Source organism: Girardinichthys multiradiatus, chromosome 15, assembly GCF_021462225.1.
Source record: "Girardinichthys multiradiatus isolate DD_20200921_A chromosome 15, DD_fGirMul_XY1, whole genome shotgun sequence".
NCBI classification, from domain to species: Eukaryota; Metazoa; Chordata; class Actinopteri; order Cyprinodontiformes; family Goodeidae; genus Girardinichthys; species Girardinichthys multiradiatus.
The window spans coordinates 9,983,344-10,001,956 of NC_061808.1; the positions used below are offsets into that span (position 1 = coordinate 9,983,344).

An 18,613-nucleotide genomic window follows, 5' to 3' on the forward strand; every position below is an offset into this window, starting at 1 on the left:
CACAGATGGGTGAGCTACTGACATCATCATGTACAATACAGCAGATACTTTACCGCATTTACATCTTCCTTCTATGAATATGTGTCAAATTCCATATATGCAATGTTTAGATTATTGTACTTTATCTTGTCTAGTGTGTATTTATGTGTATATATATATATATATATATATATATATATATATATATATATACACTTGAGGTTTATTCAAGTTTATTCCAAATTTTTATTTTTGAAAGCATTTTACAGTCTGTAAATATTTAAATAATTCTTTACTATATTGTTTGTAATTTTTGTTAAGTTTTTATTCATGTTTTTAATTTTTTTCTCTATTGTGTATTTATCCTTCACAATATTACCTTACTAGTGGTGCTTCTTTAACCTGTCTTCCTGCTGAAACTATTCCATTTTCCCCTAGGGGGATGATAAGGTTTTTATCTCTATATTGATAACTGTATGATTGTTATAGAAGTTTATGTGCTCATTTACTCGACTGTTTAGTGGGTGGATCCTTTATTAATTCACTGTTCTTCATTGTACGGCGGATATGTCGCTTTCCTCTATCTTTCCTCCATCTTCTCTGCTTAAGACACTCTCAGGTTCATTCTCTCAGGCTCAGTCCTCTTCACGACTCTTAACATTTGTGCACATTGGGAGCTCTCTTAAGGCCTGAAGGTGCATTGTGAATAAGTTGTATCTTAGCGGGGGAAAATTTTAAGAAAAATTTGAGACATTCTAAGATTTTTGTGTGAATGGTGTTACTAGGAGTTACCTTTAGTCTTCGGATTCTTGACGAGTCCAGATCTATTTTTTAATTATATCCTAATATATACAAATTTGAAACAGCCTTTAACGTTTTAACAAGTTTGTTTATTTTATTTTTCTCTATGCTTTTTAAGCCCGTTTGTTTTTTGTGTACCGCAATTTGGCACACACTAGCAGTGTTATTTAGTGATGAGGAAGACATTAACAGTTAACTAATAGTGTTGCTGCTTTGCTTATTGCTGCCATGCATCATACTGCAACCTGATCATTATAATAGAGAAGGTGGGAAAGACTCCATCTGCATTTTTATTGCTCAGTTCAGCACTTCTCTGCATGCTGTGGTTGTTTTTGTGTATATGTGCATGTCAGTTTTTCACCACCTTTTTTGCTGCATTATTTAATGTTCACCACTGCTAAAGCCAGTAGGTAAAGCAAAATATGCTAAGGACACAAATAAATAAACATGCACAACAGTTTCTAGGGTTATGTGAACACTTTTCCCAAACATCAAAGCAAGGTAATCATCAGGGCTTGGTGACACTCAAAGTCAGTGCCTTTTTTTCTCCGTAAATGGGGTGTATGAGGTACTTATGCATGACCACGGTACACCCTGCTGTGGGTGTATTTGTTTCAAGGGATTGCTTGCAATTTATTGCTGTGAATGTGGTTGCAGAACTCGATTTAGGTACAAAAAAGGACCCATATTTAAAAAACAAATCACTATCAATTGAACACCCACTTAAACTGGAGGCTACATTTACAATAATTTTACAGTTAAAACAAAGTGTCTATAAAACCCCATATAGTTATCTTTTGATGGCGTCATGAAAGATCTCTGGAAAAAACACACAAAAAAAACACTTAAAACTTACCTCTATGATAAGGTCAGGTTCTGAGGTGACTCTGATGGCTACCTGCTCTTGCTGATGCGTTGTATAGGACACCGTGAATACCACATCTCCTCCATATGCCAAAATCTGAAGACACACAAGCAATAACACATATAGGTTAAAATTATTTGGGTTTATATTCATAGAAGTGGTTGAGCTTTTGTGTTAGGCTATTTTTCCTGGAAGGGATCATTCACAAAGCTATGGGTGGGATTAACTTTGTGTTTTTCATTCCATAGAAGATACACCTGGCCCTGGAATTGTGTTAAGTTCTGGATGAAGCCACTGAACAAGCTTTTAAATCTAGTCATGTATTGTACAACTTTTATTTTAAAGTACTCCTCAGCCAGTGATTTATTTTAGTTTGTTATTGTCTACCATAGAAAGTAATTCCAGCAAAATGCTTTTGTTTAGCTGTGTTTCTTTTTTAATTAAAGCCATTGACCAAGCTTTGCTGACATTAATGTGTATACCGTTTTCTTTTGCATAGAAGGTTCTCCTGGCTTAGTGTTACTATGCTTAGCTGTGCCTCCTGATGAGCAGCTTCATTCACAGAACCTCTGCTGTCACAGTTTTTTTTTTCAGAGAAAGTCCAAGAACACATTGATGGATCCATTGTTATCAAAAGGTCTCTATAATCTTTGTTTCTCTTTTCCATAAAAAGTTATTTTTAATCAAGTGGGCTGTACGGTGGTGCAGTTAGCAGCACTATTGTCTGCAGCTGGAAGGTTCTGGGTTCGACTCCCGGCCGGGAGTCTTTCTGCATGGAGTTTGCATGTTCTTTCTGTGCATGCATGAGTTCTCTCCTGATACTCCGACTTCCTACCACAGTCCAAAACATGATTGGTAGGTCCCTCTAAATTTCCCTTAAGTACAAATGGATGTGTGCACGGTTGTTTGTCCTGTGTGTCTCTGTGTTGCCCTGCAATGGACTGGTGACATGTCAAGGGTACCCTGCCTCTTGCCCGTAGACCAAAGGAGATAGTCTCCCCCGTGACCCTGTCTGGTAGAAGCGGATAAAGAAAATGGATGGATGGTAATTCTCAGTCACAACTTCTGTGTTTTTTTTTTTTTCTTTCTGCCTTCCTGTCCTCTGAACCCCAGCCAGTCACAGCAGGCGGCCAGTAGGAACAGGAATTAAACAGAAAAGTTGCTTCCTGTTAAAAGGGAGTGGTTCCTCTCCAACTGTCACCACAAGCTTGCTTAGAATGAGGGGTTGTTGTAAAGTCATCAACTTTGACCGGTCAGTGTAATTTGCAATGTTTCTGCCTTTTTATTCACAATTTAACTGATTAACTGAATTGTGTTGAAAACTGTTGGATAACAATTTGAATTGGACTGCCTTTATGTGATTGGATCTGATAATATGTTCAGACTGCACTAATTACAAATGGATTTGGACCAAATTAGATTCTGGCTGGATATGAATTGATTCTACTTGCCTTCTAAAGTTCCTTGAGATGACACTTGTTAATTGGTGCAATACAAATAAACTGAATTTATTAATTTCCAGACCAGATGTATTTATGAATGCTAAATCAGTTATTTTGGCTTAAGTTCTTCTGTTTTACAAAATGCTCAGCCTTCTATTTGTGCACAGTGGGAAGAACAAGTATTTGATACACTGCCGATTTTGCAGGTTTTACCACCTGCAAAGCATGTAGAAGTCTTTAATTTTTTTATCATAGGTAGTCTTAAAGTGTGAGTGACAAAACCTAAAACAAAAATCCAGAAAATCACAGTGTGTGATTTTTAAGAAATTAATATGCATTTTATTGCATCACATAAGTATTTGATACATCAGAAAAACAAAACTTAATATTTGGCACAGGAACCTTTGTTTGCAATTACAGATATCAGACATTTCCTGTAGATCTTGACGAGGTTTGCACACACACTGCAGCAGTGATTTAGGACCACTCCTTCATACAGATCTTCTCCAGATCCTTCAGGTTTTGGGGCTGTCACTGGGCAATACAGACTTTAAGTTCCCTCCAGAGATTTTGGATTGGGTTCAGGTCTGGGGACTGGCTAGGCCGCTCCAGGACCTTGAGATGCTTCTTACACAGCCACTCCTTAGTTCTCCATACTGTGTGCTTCGGGTTGTTGTCATGCTGTGCTGCAGGATTTTAATCCATGGCAGTGTAATGTGGAGAGGTTGGAGTTTGTTCGATTGAACATGTGGACAGGTGTCTTACACAGACAACAAGTTCAAACAGGTGCAGCTAATATAGGCAATGAGTGGAGAACAGGAGGGCTTCTTAAAGAAGAACTAACAGGCCTGTGAGAGCCGGGATTATCATAAATAATCATTCTGCTACACACCAAAAAGACTAAAACCACAGTTTTAAAACATCATTGTAAGTTTCTAAAACAAAACTAAATTTTTTGTGGTAACAATTTCTCAAGAACAAACATTCAGCAAAGTCTTTGTTGTCCAATGGTGTTTCTTTGCACCCTTTCTGTTGACACCACCAAAATGAACTTGAGCTGGGAAAACGCTGCATCGGCATGATCCTGAAATTTATTATTCTGCTCCATCCTGAGCAGTAATGGGTGGGGGAGTCAGATAATAATGCCACTATAAAACAGAGAGAAGGGGACACTCTGGAGAGGAGGAGAGAAAGATAAAGAAATGGTCCTTGAGAGAGTAAGTGAAGAAGTAAAACGTAGGCATAATGCCTCCATAAACCTCCGCTATTCTGCATCATTACGCACACTTCTTAAACTAGGATGAGGGAATCACTCATTTGGCACTGGCTCTGAGCGTGCACACACACCCACACACACACTCTTGTTTTGCTATATGTAGTGAGGACCATGTGTTGACTCCCATTGACTTCCATTGATTTTCAGTCATTTTCAACCCTTTCTATGCCCTAACCCTGACAATAACCCTAAACCTAACTATTACCAGTGCATGCCTAACCCTAACCTTAACCTAAAGGCAATTCACACCTTAGTCCTAAACCTAACCGTTAGCAAAATAGGTCGTGAGGACCAGCAAAATGTCCTCACTTTGGTACAAATGGTCCTCAATTTGATGGTGAAATCGGGAAAATGGTTCTCACTGTGAACACACACACAAACACACACACACACATCCGTGTTTTACTATCTTTATGAGGACTTTTCGGTTACTTCCATTGACTTCCATTCATTTTCCTTGATTTTTAGTGCCTAACCCTGACCCTCACACTAACCCTAACCCTAACCAGTTAATACCTAACCCTAACCCTAACAATAACTCAATTCATACCCTAGTCCTAAACCTAACCCCTGTCCCAAGAACGGAATTTGAAAAAGTGAGGACCAGGAAAATGTCCTCACTTTGTGATAAAAATACGAAAAATGTTTCTCACTCAGCAACAAGTACAAGAACACACACACACACACACACACACACATACACACACCAGGGAAGGCCTACAGGGGTGCTACAGTGGAGGTTTTTATTCAATAAAACTCATTCTTGATCTACCTCAATTTACCGACTTGGACTCCAGAGGATACTAAGCAGCCTGCACTTATCTAACGCTTATGCTGCCTGACCTCCTTTTGTCATTATCTAAACTGAAGTATGAAAAAGTATTTAAACTTTTCATCTAATACCTACAAAACAGCAGAATTGTAACCTAGAATGCATATGAATGCAAAAGTATGCATTTTTTTCATATTTTGCCATGTTACAACCACAAACTTTGATGTATTTTTTAGGGATTATGTGTGACAGGCCAACACAAAGTGGTGTATAAATGTATAGTGGAAAAAAATTATTTTCAATGATTTTTCACCTTTTTTCAAAATCACATCTGAAACGGGTGGCATGAATATGTATTTAGCTTTGTAGATCTAGAAACTAACCCATTCTAGCACATGAATATGGACTGATCTACATCATTTCATTGTAGCTCTTGCCCTGCTGGCATGTGAGCCTATGCTCAGCCTCAAATATTTTGCTACTAGGATTGCCCAGTGTTAAGAAACATCCAGATTCCTTTTGACACTAAGGAAAAGTGTCACAATTACTGTAGCTTTGCGGTTTTCTGGATGATGTGTAGTGACAGTTTTCTGCCACACAAAGACTTTTGCATGTTGGCCCATTTTGGTCTCATCTGACTCGGCGGAGAAGTAGCTCCTTCCAAATGTTTTCTGGTTCTTCTACACTTTTCAGTTTACTTTTTTTTTTTGTCAAATAATGAATTATATTTTTTCTCCTACTTCACAATTACATGTTGGGTTGTATCTAGTTAAATACATTGAATTTTGTGACTGGAATATGAAAAGGTTTAACAGGTATAACTATTTTTGTAAGTCAATAAAGCCAGTTCCCTCAAGTTTGAAAAAAAAAAAAAAAAAAAAAAGTATTTTGACAGAATGAGGGTTGACCTTCAGGTGCTCAGTCAAAACCAGCGCTCATACAAACCTGCTGCCACAGGCAACAGAAGAGTGAAAGACCTGATTTTAGCACAAATATCTGTTGGTAAATATTTTATTTTTCTTAATGTATTTTGTCACTAGAAAATGAAGTTTTTGACCCAAGTTGTAAAGTAATTTGTTTTGTACGCAACTCTAAAATTTCAAGTAATCCATTTGAGAAAAAAATGTCTTGCATACCATAGAATATCTGTTTTCTTGAGCTAAAATGTTAGATGATCCCCAAGCCAATAATGGGTCCAAACCTTTGTAATTTACTTTCTTCAAAACTATTGACTATTTCTCAGAAAACCATGTTTTCATGATGCCATCCCTTGAATTCTGGCCACCAATCAAATCTTTTTCATAGCAACAAGAATGTTAAACTCCACCCTTGGAGGGGAAGAAATGAAGACATAAAATGGAAGAAACCCAAGAAACCAATGAAAAAAAACACAGCAGGAGAGAGAGAAATTATCTGTAGAGAGAAGGGAATTATGGGTAGCAAAAACAATCACAGAATAAACACTCAGCTGAAACAGACATTGGTTAGATGCACCCCTGCGAGCTATATAAGCCTGTTATTAGCTTTAGTAGTGGTCAGGACAAAAGAAAGTCATAATCCTCACTGTTCAAACTGTAATAAGGAACCTGACTCAATTTTCATTAAAGTGACTGCTTTGTTATTAGCTATGAGTAACAGCTTATTGTGATACAACAGGTGGAAGGAGGGATGAAGAAAAGTAATCAAAACAGAAAGATTTCCAATAAAACAACAACAAAAAAGTGCTGAAATAAATAGAAATGATTTTCACGCATTCACACATTAGGTTAAAGGCAGTCTGTTGAGGGAACAATAATAATTACTTCCAAAACTAATTTCAATGAGAGAAAAAAGGGTTTTGCTTAAGAGGTGCAAGATGAGTAAACTTATATTTAATTTACAGTCTATGCCAAGGAGTGGGTTTGACACGGAAAGTGAGAGGAGGAGTAAAAATGAGTCACTATCCAACCCCACTATTCCTCCAGGGTACTCAGCAGAGCCTTGATGCAATATAACTTTTCCATAACTTTACATAACCAAGTCAAAAGTTTAATGACCTACAAAGTATTACTCCATCCTGATTTTAGAGTAGGTATTCAGAAGGTCAGATTCATGCCACAGTTTAATGCTCTGGTGAGAATAAACCAGTAAAAAGAACCTACTGTGCAAAACCATTGTAATTTCAATAGCTATACAAACATTCAGACACCACAATATTTAAATCATCTTTAGGGTAAAAAATGTATTTGCATTCATATGAAAAATGTAAGCACCAATTGGACTTTTGCCTCAAACATAATCCGAATTGTGAAAAAAGGGGAAGAAATTAAGTGATGAACTGTTCAACATTTCTCTCAGTAAATGTATTTCTATTGGTCCTAGTGACATGAAATTTACACTTGATGCCAACAAAAAGTAATCCACACATACAAAGAAATTAACACAATTGTGTTCACATGTTAAGTTATGTGCAATAAAGTGGAATGACATGCTTCCTGGAATGAGTTGGTCCTTGCTAAAGGAAATCTAATTTCCCATACCACATTTAGTGTGTTTATAACTTTGCTAATGTAATTACGACTAATGACTGATCTTATCAGGAGAAACTTTTTTTTAGGACATTGGGTATTTATGAACATATCACTTTATGAACATTACTCTCTGTATTAACTGTTTTATATGTTGTCAAGTGTTGCAGAGGGTGCAACTTAAAAACACTTAAAAACAACATTGCACTTTGAAGTGGGTGTATGCAGGACTATGGCATGATTATTATTGCAAGAGGCAGATGAGAGAAGGTTACAGGCACTGTAACTCAGTATGCACATCTCATTTAGACTGATGACTAAGAGCAGCTCACTTTTTTGTGCTTCCAGTGTCGTCTTGCAGCCAATCAATTATTGTTTTGCACTCCCACGGATCACTGGGTCTTGAAAGTCAGTTGCAAATCGTGTTGTGAATCTTACTTAAAGAAGCTAACAAAGATAGAAAGATACTTTATAGTTGAGAAATTTATATATGTATGTATGTATGTATGTGCGTACGTACGTATAAGATAAAACTTTGGATATTTTTCTCTTGCAAAAATACTCACAGGGTGCTGCAGACACCAAAACATACGCATTAAGCTGAGGTGAGTTTTTTTTTACAAAACATAAAGGAGAAGGTAAGTTCTGCATGTTTTGAGCAAATGACGCTCTGTTGAGTTTTCAAGGTTCCCAAAATGACAGGTGTCAAATGTTATCACCAGATCACTTGAGGGTTAGTACCAGTTATTCATGATGTTTACACCACCAGGTGGCATAAAGGTGTAGATAAATATTTCTAAATATTTAGCTACAGGAGGTATGTTACAAAATGTTTGAGTGGACGTTTTGAGTTTTGAGTGGAATATCGAATGTCAAATATCTGTTCTAAATGTATACAATGACATTGTTTAACCCTGATTTGGGCAATGACATTGACTTTCAAGAATAAAAACATCTTAATTTTTATGTTTTTTAAATTAATAAATCAGTTCTTCTTTCATTAATAAGGTCCTGCTATGCATTGAGGGTAAAGCCTTATATATATATTCATTAGCATGAATTTGAATTGTTTGGCATTCAATTACGTTTCAAATTTCTTTTTCAGGGTGAGATGGTGACAGCTTCACTAAATTTTAAAAACATGAATTGGGTTTTTCTTTACTATGGTTAAGTTCAAAATTATACTTACTGGCTCAAATACACACATAAACCGCTCCAGATATTTGAACATCCCTAAGCAAGCCAACGAAAAGTAACTTTTTGTTGTAATCAACAGGGTCTTGGCACCATTCTGTTGGGATATTTGACAAAACTTCCTGGGAGAATTGGGAAAGCTCTGTTAAACTAGTTGGTTTCTGGGGATAAAGCCAGCTTTTAAACATTGTCCAGAAATTTTCAATAGGTTTGAGCTAAGGGGCATCTCACATGGTTAGTTTTAACAAAAATGTATTCAATCCTAAGCCATGTGTGTTTGTTATCACTGTTAACAACTATAATAAACTGAAAGATGCAGGAACACCAGTATCATTGTTCACAGTAAATGCTAATTGTACATAAACATGACAAATCTTCGTGGGGCTGAATGTATACATGTGACCCCTTTCTTACTTTTAAAATTCATTGGTTGTTTTATAACTATTCCACCACAAAACAAGGAAGGTTCATTATTAAAATGGTCCAGTTTAAAAGGAGCATCTTAATCCATACAAGTAAAAATATGGAAGAAAACAAAATGGGAACATTTAGAAGAAAATTTATTTCATGTGATCTAGGCCAGATGAGTCACATTATAAATAAAATTGTTTTTACACTATCAATGCTTTTGCTGTTTATTTAACAGATTACAACTCTGCAGCTTAGTAAAAGTTGATCTGCGCATTGCAAATCTGAAATTTTATAATAAAATCAAATTTACTCATCATCTACAGGAAGCATCAAGCTTAACAACAAAGTAAAGGAAATAGGAACATTTCTCCTAAATTACTGTGTTTGTCTCCAGTTTTCAGCCGGGACAAGGTTTTCTCCCTTATCATTCAAGATCTTATTTTTTTTATTATGGCTTTCACCAAAAACCCATAAATTAAGAAAAATAGCTATGGTAAAGCCCCAAAAGAAAAGTTATCAAAAAGGTTAGGAGAAGAAGTTATTGCAAGCCAAGTTGTGTGTTTGGACATGAGTTCCAGCACATTTTGAGTTTCTTTCATCATCTGTCAGGAAAGAGTATTGCTCTTCTGTCCATGTTTATCCATTGCGTATCTCAATCTTACAATGCTCTGTTTTTGTCTGATTTTGACACTTATTTTTCTCTAAATGATGAGAATTCTGTGGCTTTGAAGCTTTCATCTGTCTTGACCACACGTCTTTTTTTTTTTTTAAATCAGCGTATCTGATGGATACAAAGGAGTTGGAATTTTGAAGGCTGCTGAAAATTCTGCACTAGTATTACCTTATTTGCTTTATGCACAGGCACCTAAGGAAACTTTACACTCTAATATAAACCATAATAACACTTTCCCCTAACTTTACAGAAACTTTCCAAACATTATACATTTTTAAAAAGACATTGGCTCATGAATTTGAGTTTATTGTAACACTTGATTCAATGTCCCTTTGCACGATGCACTTCTAGCACAAGCAATTTTGTTGCCGTTAGCATTATAGCAGAATTGGCAGAGTTCCTTTAAATTAGTGGATTTCTATCTATACAGTTAGTCTATATTGTTTCAATAGGAATAATATCAATAGTTTGGAAAGACCATTTCAAAAGTAAAACATTAACCGGTTTATCTATTCAGAAATCAGTTTTGATGCATCTTTGGGATCACTGTCCCAATTAAGTCTCAGCCATCTGACCCAATTATCCCACTCAGGTAAAAGACATTTGGGTTGAATAACTAGGAACAATCAGGAACCACCAAGGCTGAACCCTATCATCAACTGGAAAATGCTGGAACGCCAGTGCCACTGTGGATCTTAAATAAACTTTCACCTCACCATGGATTGAGAGGGCTGTGACTTAAAAAGAAAATCCTGCTGCAAAATTAACACCTTAAAGGCTGACTCATATTAGCAGCTGCCCTCAAAGAAAAGTGTTTTCTGGCCAGATTGTGATAGACTAAGTTATCTGGGCTAAAATGACCAGAAGAATGTTTGGAGTCCAGCTGAGGCCTGCAAACCAATGGAAACTCTACCAACTGTCAAGCATGGTAGTGGCAGCATCATCCTGTGGGGTTGTTTTAATGCTAGTGGCACTGGTGCTTTGTGCAAGGTGGATGGAATAGTAAGAGAGTAAGATGTATGTTTAATTCTTTAACTTTACCTTGAATTAACAGGTAGACAGTTGAAACCTGGACACAGTTGAATGTTCTAACAGCACAAATGATGCCCAACACATTCAAACTGGTTTTGGAAAAGATTAAAGTAGGATAAAGACAAACGTTTGGGAACTTCTCACCTTAACTATGTTTAAAAGCCAGGAAACCATCCAATTTAAATGAACAACAAATTGTTCCAAGAAAAAAATCTAGGCAGAATTATGTGAGAAGCTTGCACAAAAAAAATTGTTAAGTTGTGTTTTGCAAGATGATTTTTAATCAAAATGAAACAACTGGTCGTGGTATTTTATTCTAGCTGTGTGGAAACAATTTCATTTTGTGTACCTCATAATGCTGCCTGAGATGCAAAGCAGGCATATATTTGAGCCTACATTATATATATAATTTTGAAGAAAAAAAATACAATAAAGTCAAACTCCCCCATGCAAAGAAAGAAATCATTTGAAGAAATAAAGCTAGTCTGAGAAAGTTGAAATGTAACCAAAATATCATTAAACCATTTCTTAACATAAAAAATTACATCAAAATATATTAGAGTAATAAAAGGATGCAACCTCTCATTTGACAAGATCCTGAGGTTATTTTTGGCTCTCTAAATTAAACTCCACTTGGCCTCATTGCTGTCAGACAAACTCTAAACCCTGTGAATATTCTTTTAACAGCATGTTCTTTAACGATGATAACAGCCATCTTTGTGGATGACAAATCCTTGGACCGACATGGGTAATAAAATACTCAATGAGCATCAGTGGAAAATGCTTCTGGTCCGACGAGCAGCCACGGAACAGGAGCATTCACGGCCATAATAAAACTGGAGACCATGCAGAACACAGAACATTATCACATACACATTTACGTTCTTATACATCAACTGCTAGCTTGTTATAACAAGCAGAGCCTGTCACTCCCAATAACACACACTAAAATGCTGTTTCACTGTGTGTGAAAGTCACATCAAGTCAAAGAGCATCCATCTCTGTAACGCAATCAGAGAGTGGAGCAAAGAATTGCTTTTTCATACAGTACGCGCATATAGTGCTTCAAGCGATTGGACGCAGATGGATGGATACACGCACATACACACACACACTGTAGTAATTTGTTTGTTTCCCATGTTTGGAGGCATGCGGTTCTGCTTCGTCATCCCTAATGCCTCCAAAACACATCACTATCTGACTTATGTAGACCTGGGAGTCTGTGCGAGCATTACTGTGTATGGCTATGTGTTCGGTGTGTGCATGTGTGCGGAGCTAAGAGAAAAACAGTTGATTATCGAGTTCAACAGGCGAAACACTGTTTACCCCGTGAGACACAAAGCAAGTGAGAGAGATAGAGAAAGAGGCAGACAAGAGAGTTGAGGTGGGGAGGAGGTGGAGGGAGGTGATTTAGGAATAGCGAGGTGAAAAATGGGAGTCCTGGAGAGATGAAGCGAGAGTTAGAGGAGCAGGGCTGATGAAAAGAAGCTGGGATGGAGGGATGGTTAGGGGGAGGGAGGAATCGAAGCTTAGACAAAAAAGTGAGATGACAAGCCAGGCCTGCAGGGTGCTATGTAATGAAATTCAGTGGTAGATCCCTCTAAGCCACGACACGCAGACAAACATCACAGTTGGTCTGTTGTTGTAGTAGTAGAGCAACAACTTCAGAAACATGGACTGCAGCTATTTACCAGCTGGAGTGATAAAAGTCCAATCGTTCCCAGGGAAAACCACAGTCCAATATCAAAGTGTCGACATTAGCAGAAGCTGATCCAGAGAAGAAGGCCTAGGAGGGAGAGAACATCCCAGCGGGGCATGTTCACAGCAGACATCCACCCAGGAGGCATTTTGTTTTCGATCACAAATTGGATGTGTTTACGCATTCAGGGCTAATGATGCAGTATCATAAGAGCATTTACATATTTATACCATTTTTTTTATTATCCAATTGTAAAATTGAGTGTGATCCTGAAATGTTTAAGCAAAAATTACTCAATCAAAACATTATTCTAAAAGGACAGAGGAGTACACATTATTATAAGTGTGTGCCTTTAGTGGTAAAATATAGTAATCATAATTACTTGGGAAATCTTTTAATTTTTACAGATGTTTCAAAGGATCTAGCAGAATGTGCCTGTTCAAACCTTGTTGCCCAAATACATTTCAGGTGCGTTCCAGTAGTAGGCGGATCCAAGATCGTTCACAACATCCAAGTGTCTGACGGTCAGAAATAAAGGTGTCTCTCTGTGAACAGGCCACACCCTCCCTCCTGTCTCTCCAACCAGGTGCCAGCCAGCCAGAGAGGTCACCTGGAAACACAGCAATCACACAGAGGAGAAAAAAATAGGCCATTTACTTTATTCTGCAGAGAATCTTTTCACTATAATTGCTCAGTATACAGGTCCTTCTCAAAAAATTAGCACATTGTGATAAAGTTCATTATTTTCCATAATGTCATGATGAAAATTTAACATTCATATATTTTAGATTCATTGCACACTAACTGAAATATTTCAGGTCTTTTATTGTCTTAATACGGATGATTTTGGCATACAGCTCATGAAAACCCAAAATTCCTATCTCACAAAATTAGCATATCATTAAAAGGGTCTCTAAACGAGCTATGAACCTAATCATCTGAATCAACGAGTTAACTCTAAACACCTGCAAAAGATTCCTGAGGCCTTTAAAACTCCCAGCCTGGTTCATCACTCAAAACCCCAATCATGGGTAAGACTGCCGACCTGACTGCTGTCCAGAAGGCCACTATTGACACCCTCAAGCAAGAGGGTAAGACACAGAAAGAAATTTCTGAACGAATAGGCTGTTCCCAGAGTGCTGTATCAAGGCACCTCAGTGGGAAGTCTGTGGGAAGGAAAAAGTGTGGCAGAAAACGCTGCACAACGAGAAGAGGTGACCGGACCTTGAGGAAGATTGTGGAGAAGGGCCGATTCCAGACCTTGGGGGACTTGCGGAAGCAGTGGACTGAGTCTGGAGTAGAAACATCCAGAGCCACCGTGCACAGGCGTGTGCAGGAAATGGGCTACAGGTGCCGCATTCCCCAGGTCAAGCCACTTTTGAACCAGAAACAGCGGCAGAAGCGCCTGACCTGGGCTACAGAGAAGCAGCACTGGACTGTTGCTCAGTGGTCCAAAGTACTTTTTTCAGATGAAAGCAAATTCTGCATGTCATTCGGAAATCAAGGTGCCAGAGTCTGGAGGAAGACTGGGGAGAAGGAAATGTCAAAATGCCAGAAGTCCAGTGTCAAATACCCACAGTCAGTGATGGTCTGGGGTGCCGTGTCAGCTGCTGGTGTTGGTCCACTGTGTTTTATCAAGGGCAGGGTCAATGCAGCTAGCTATCAGGAGATTTTGGAGCACTTCATGCTTCCATCTGCTGAAAAGCTTTATGGAGATGAAGATTTCATTTTTCAGCAAAACCACTGGTAAATGGTTTACTGACCATGGTATCACTGTGCTCAATTGGCCTGCCAACTCTCCTGACCTGAACCCCATAGAGAATCTGTGGGATATTGTGAAGAGAACGTTGAGAGACTCAAGACCCAACACTCTGGATGAGCTAAAGGCTGCTATCGAAGCATCCTGGGCCTCCATAAGACCTCAGCAGTGCCACAGGCTGATTGCCTCCATGCCACGCTGCATTGAAGCAGTCATTTCTGCAAAAGGATTCCCGACCAAGTATTGAGTGCATAACTGTACATGATTATTTGAAGGTTGACGTTTTTTGTATTAAAAACACTTTTCTTTTATTGGTCGGATGAAATATGCTAATTGTGTGAGATAGGAATTTTGGGTTTTCATGAGCTGTATGCCAAAATCATCCGTATTAAGACAATAAAAGACCTGAAATATTTCAGTTAGTGTGCAATGAATCTAAAATATATGAATGTTAAATTTTCATCATTACATTATGGAAAATAATGAACTTTATCACAATGTGCTAATTTTTTGAGAAGGACCTGTAATTTAAGTCATTTTTGTGAAAGGGCTTCTGCTGAATTGCACCCTTGTCCCTGTTCTCCCTCTATATTGCAAGTGGATGTTTAAAAAAAATGGTCAACTTTCAATTTTCAGTTTTAATCACAGTAAGTCTCTAACCCCTAACACGAGACATACAAGATCAACTGTACAGTACATTTCCTACAGCAACCTAATTTTCTTTTATAAAAAAAGAGTTTACTATATTTGCACCACCATGCTGACAGCTCAGCTGGAATGCTGTTTTAATTAAACTCCATGTTACAATACATAGTCTGTTACAGTTACATATATTTTATTGTCATTTTGCCTTTTCCTACTTAGCCCTAAACAAACCTATTTGTACATATGTACTCAAAAATTGCGTATCAGGTTATTTTGATATTAATACTTAAAATGCTTAAATACTTGGACTAAATATGAAGATAAAATTGTTAAAATGCTCAGATCTAATGTATAATTTATTTTAATGTATGTTGTTATTAGAAAAATTTGTATTACACCATATTATGATATATTTTTTATATTTATCTCCATTTTGCCAGAAGACTCTTATGAAGTATTAAGCTCTGAAGCTCCATTCAGTGAGCCAAGTGCACTTAGCCCCGCTCCAAGAACCCGCACCACATCCCATCCCCCAATACACAGCGTGCTGCGACAGCAAGGCAACAACCTCAGCTTCCCGGTGCCTGACCTCCAACAGTGACCTACCTCAACGATGTCAAACCTCTTAAGGGAAGATTCTAACAGACTGGAGGAATTACAACGCTGTTAAGAGGTTGGACACCGAATGTCTGCCTGTTGAGTTTGCCATTGTTAAATGCTTTTTGGTGGGGCAAAGCCATGGAGATTTGAGCTATGCAGGCTAATGCTAACCAACCAAAAGGCAGAAGTTGATGCATGAAGACCCAGGCCCTCCTCATTCGCGTAATGAGGCAGAAATGCATACAGAAATGTAGAAAGCACAGGCATAAATAAATAGCATTGAACAAACAAACATAAAATACAAAAAAAATACAGAAAATATTAAAACATACACATAAATAAAGTCATTAATAAATAAAGCTGAAAATTGTAATGGATAATAAATAAATAACGTAATAATAAAATGTGTATGTTCACAAGTGGCATCAAGTTTTTTTTGAACAACTTTGAGTTTTTTTTCATCTGATGAAACTGAAGTGGGTGCAGCGCTCCCTGGTGTCACTAAACATTGTTATATTTGGCTGGGAAGGGCTGCTGTAAAATGAAACATTTTGGACAAAGTTATGGCACTGGGGGCAACTGATTGGTGATTGTTGCCCATATATGTGGTTACAGGCTTCAGGCTATCACCTAAATTTGTCTTCGTCGAAATCCATTATTAATAATGTTCTCCTCTTGTGTTAAGCTTAATTAAATAAACTGAAGACCCCTCTCTGACCATCAAGTTGCCAAGTTGTGTCAGCATTGGTTGTTCTATTGTTGCCAGACAGAAGCCTGCCCTTGGTGGGTCCATGTGATGAAGCTGCAGCCTAATGCATTCTGTCGCTTCTACCTTTTTTCTCCAAACATCTTAAGTTAGCTAAATATAGCTGAAAAAACAGCACAAATGGGTGCTGGTCATTTTGCCCCATTGCCTTTCCATACCTCTGTACCTCTTTTTTTGGTACTTAACCTTTTTAATATGCAAAAGTGAGCTGTCTAGTACCCACTGTAACAACTGATGGTTAGAATTTTCAAGAGTCTACTGTAAGAAAATGAGGTTATATGACTCCCATAAATAACATCCACCAGCATGGTGTTTCTTGGCGCTAATTGGACTGATTGTGGATCCTAATCTCTCAAATTTCAAGAGTGAGAGCCCTAAAAAAGAGATTGGAACCAACATTCATGGGATTGTAACAAGAGTAAAATAAAATCTATAGAGGGTTTAAGCATTTTTAATACTATTAACTCCATAATTAATAAAATACATATTGCCTCGTGATTTATGTACATGGGTATGAATCATGCTATACTGGCCACAGTTAGGTCCATTTATTTGTGCAATTTTATTTCCAAGGACTGCACGGTGGTGCAGTTGGTAGCACTGTTGCCTTGCAGCAAGAAGGTCCTGGGTTCGAGTCCCAGCCTGGGGTCTTTCTGCATGGAGTTTGCATGTTCTCCCCGTGCATGCGTGGGTTCTCACCGGGTACTCCGGCTTCCTCCCACAGTCCAAAAATCCTGCCTGTTAGGTTAATTGGTAACTCTAAATTGCCCTTAGGTGTATGAATGAGTGTGTGTATGGTTGTATGTGTGTTGCCTTGCGATGGACTGGCAACCTGTCCAGGGTGTACCCTGCCTTTCGCCCATAGACTGCTGGAGATAGGCACCAGCTCCCCCGTGACCCACTATGGAATAAGCAGTAGAAAATGACTGACTGATGACTATTTCCAAGGAATATTTAAGGATTATGAATTAAACCTGAAATGAGCAGCTTTTTGTACCTTCATACTGTCTTTTAATGCAAGCTTACAGTAAATTGCATCTTTTGTTAGTGAACTAAAAAATAAAGCAGAAAGTATTGTTTGAGGTAATTAGGAGTATTTTGTTGGTTTCAAACAGAGATGACCCTCATGCTTAAATAGAAGTAACTTGCTTGTTGTCACCTGATCAGTAGCAGTCAACTGAAAACATATTTAAGTCATGTAGAATGTAGCCAGGCTTTTTAATCCCTTGAGCTTAATTATTAAGCCCAGTGGATGGTCTTAATTTGATGCTCCATACAACTGTAACTGACAACGTAGAGAATGTTCAACTAGATTGGTTCATTTAGCATCCAAGCTCCGGTTTCACAGCCCATATAAACCAAGCTGCGACAAGAATGTCAATAATGCTAAATATTTCTTATGTTTCTGTGAGTTAAATGTACAGCTGCACAACAAATGCTATGAATGAGAAACACATTTATTTGTTTTGTATATTTGTAATATGTCAGCAATAACCTCTTAAACTGGCACCTTGAAAGTTTTTTTTCCAAACCCCTAACTGATGATGTGCATCTCTGTGCTTGTGTAAGAGCCAGACCCGGACACACACACACACACACACACACACACACACGTGTCTTTACAATTAACCTAACCTTGGCTTCCCCTTTCGAACACACACTCACACAGAAACACACACACACTTTCAGTATCTAAATCAAAGCTGTCATCCTGTCAGCATCTCCTCTTTCCTCCTCTCCCACCCCACCTGTCAGTTAAGAACTCTTTTCCTCTTGCTTCACCTCTCTTCCCCCTCTTGCCTCGTGTCTTCTCCTTTCCAAACTTGTCTTCTTGTCTTTCCCCTCTGAACTCTTTCCACACCATTTTTACTTTTCTCCTTGTCTTTCCCCTGCATTCTACCTCCCTCTTTGCTGTACTCTGTAATGGCTGATTCTTTGTTGTAGACCTTAAAATACCACATGTGTAAAACGTTAATACCAACAGAGTTAACATCTCTGGGCACTGTTCCCCTAATTTTGTCTTGGTTTTTTGTCACCAGGATAAGTGTTTTACCTTATTGAGAACAGGATTAGGGTTGACCCTAACTTATGGCTCTAGTCATTCTATATTATTGCTTCACAACAGTTAATCAAAGAGCTTATTGGTAAGCAGGGATGTTGCCTAACCATTTGCCAACACTGAAAACACTGAA

The 18,613-nt window shown here is 38.0% G+C and overlaps 1 protein-coding gene across 11 annotated transcripts in view; it reads right to left on the minus strand.

The window, feature by feature from the left end:
* Positions 1-18,613, minus strand: part of lama2 (laminin, alpha 2) — a 249,580-nt gene that overhangs the window by 145,393 nt on the left and 85,574 nt on the right. For all 11 annotated transcript variants that reach the window (XM_047388562.1, XM_047388561.1, XM_047388563.1 and 8 more), the window contains 2 exons: positions 13,097-13,261; positions 1,637-1,741 (listed from right to left, as the gene is read on the minus strand). In XM_047388562.1, coding sequence (XP_047244518.1) covers positions 1,637-1,741; positions 13,097-13,261 — 270 coding nt within the window. The remainder of the gene's footprint in view (positions 1-1,636; positions 1,742-13,096; positions 13,262-18,613) is intronic.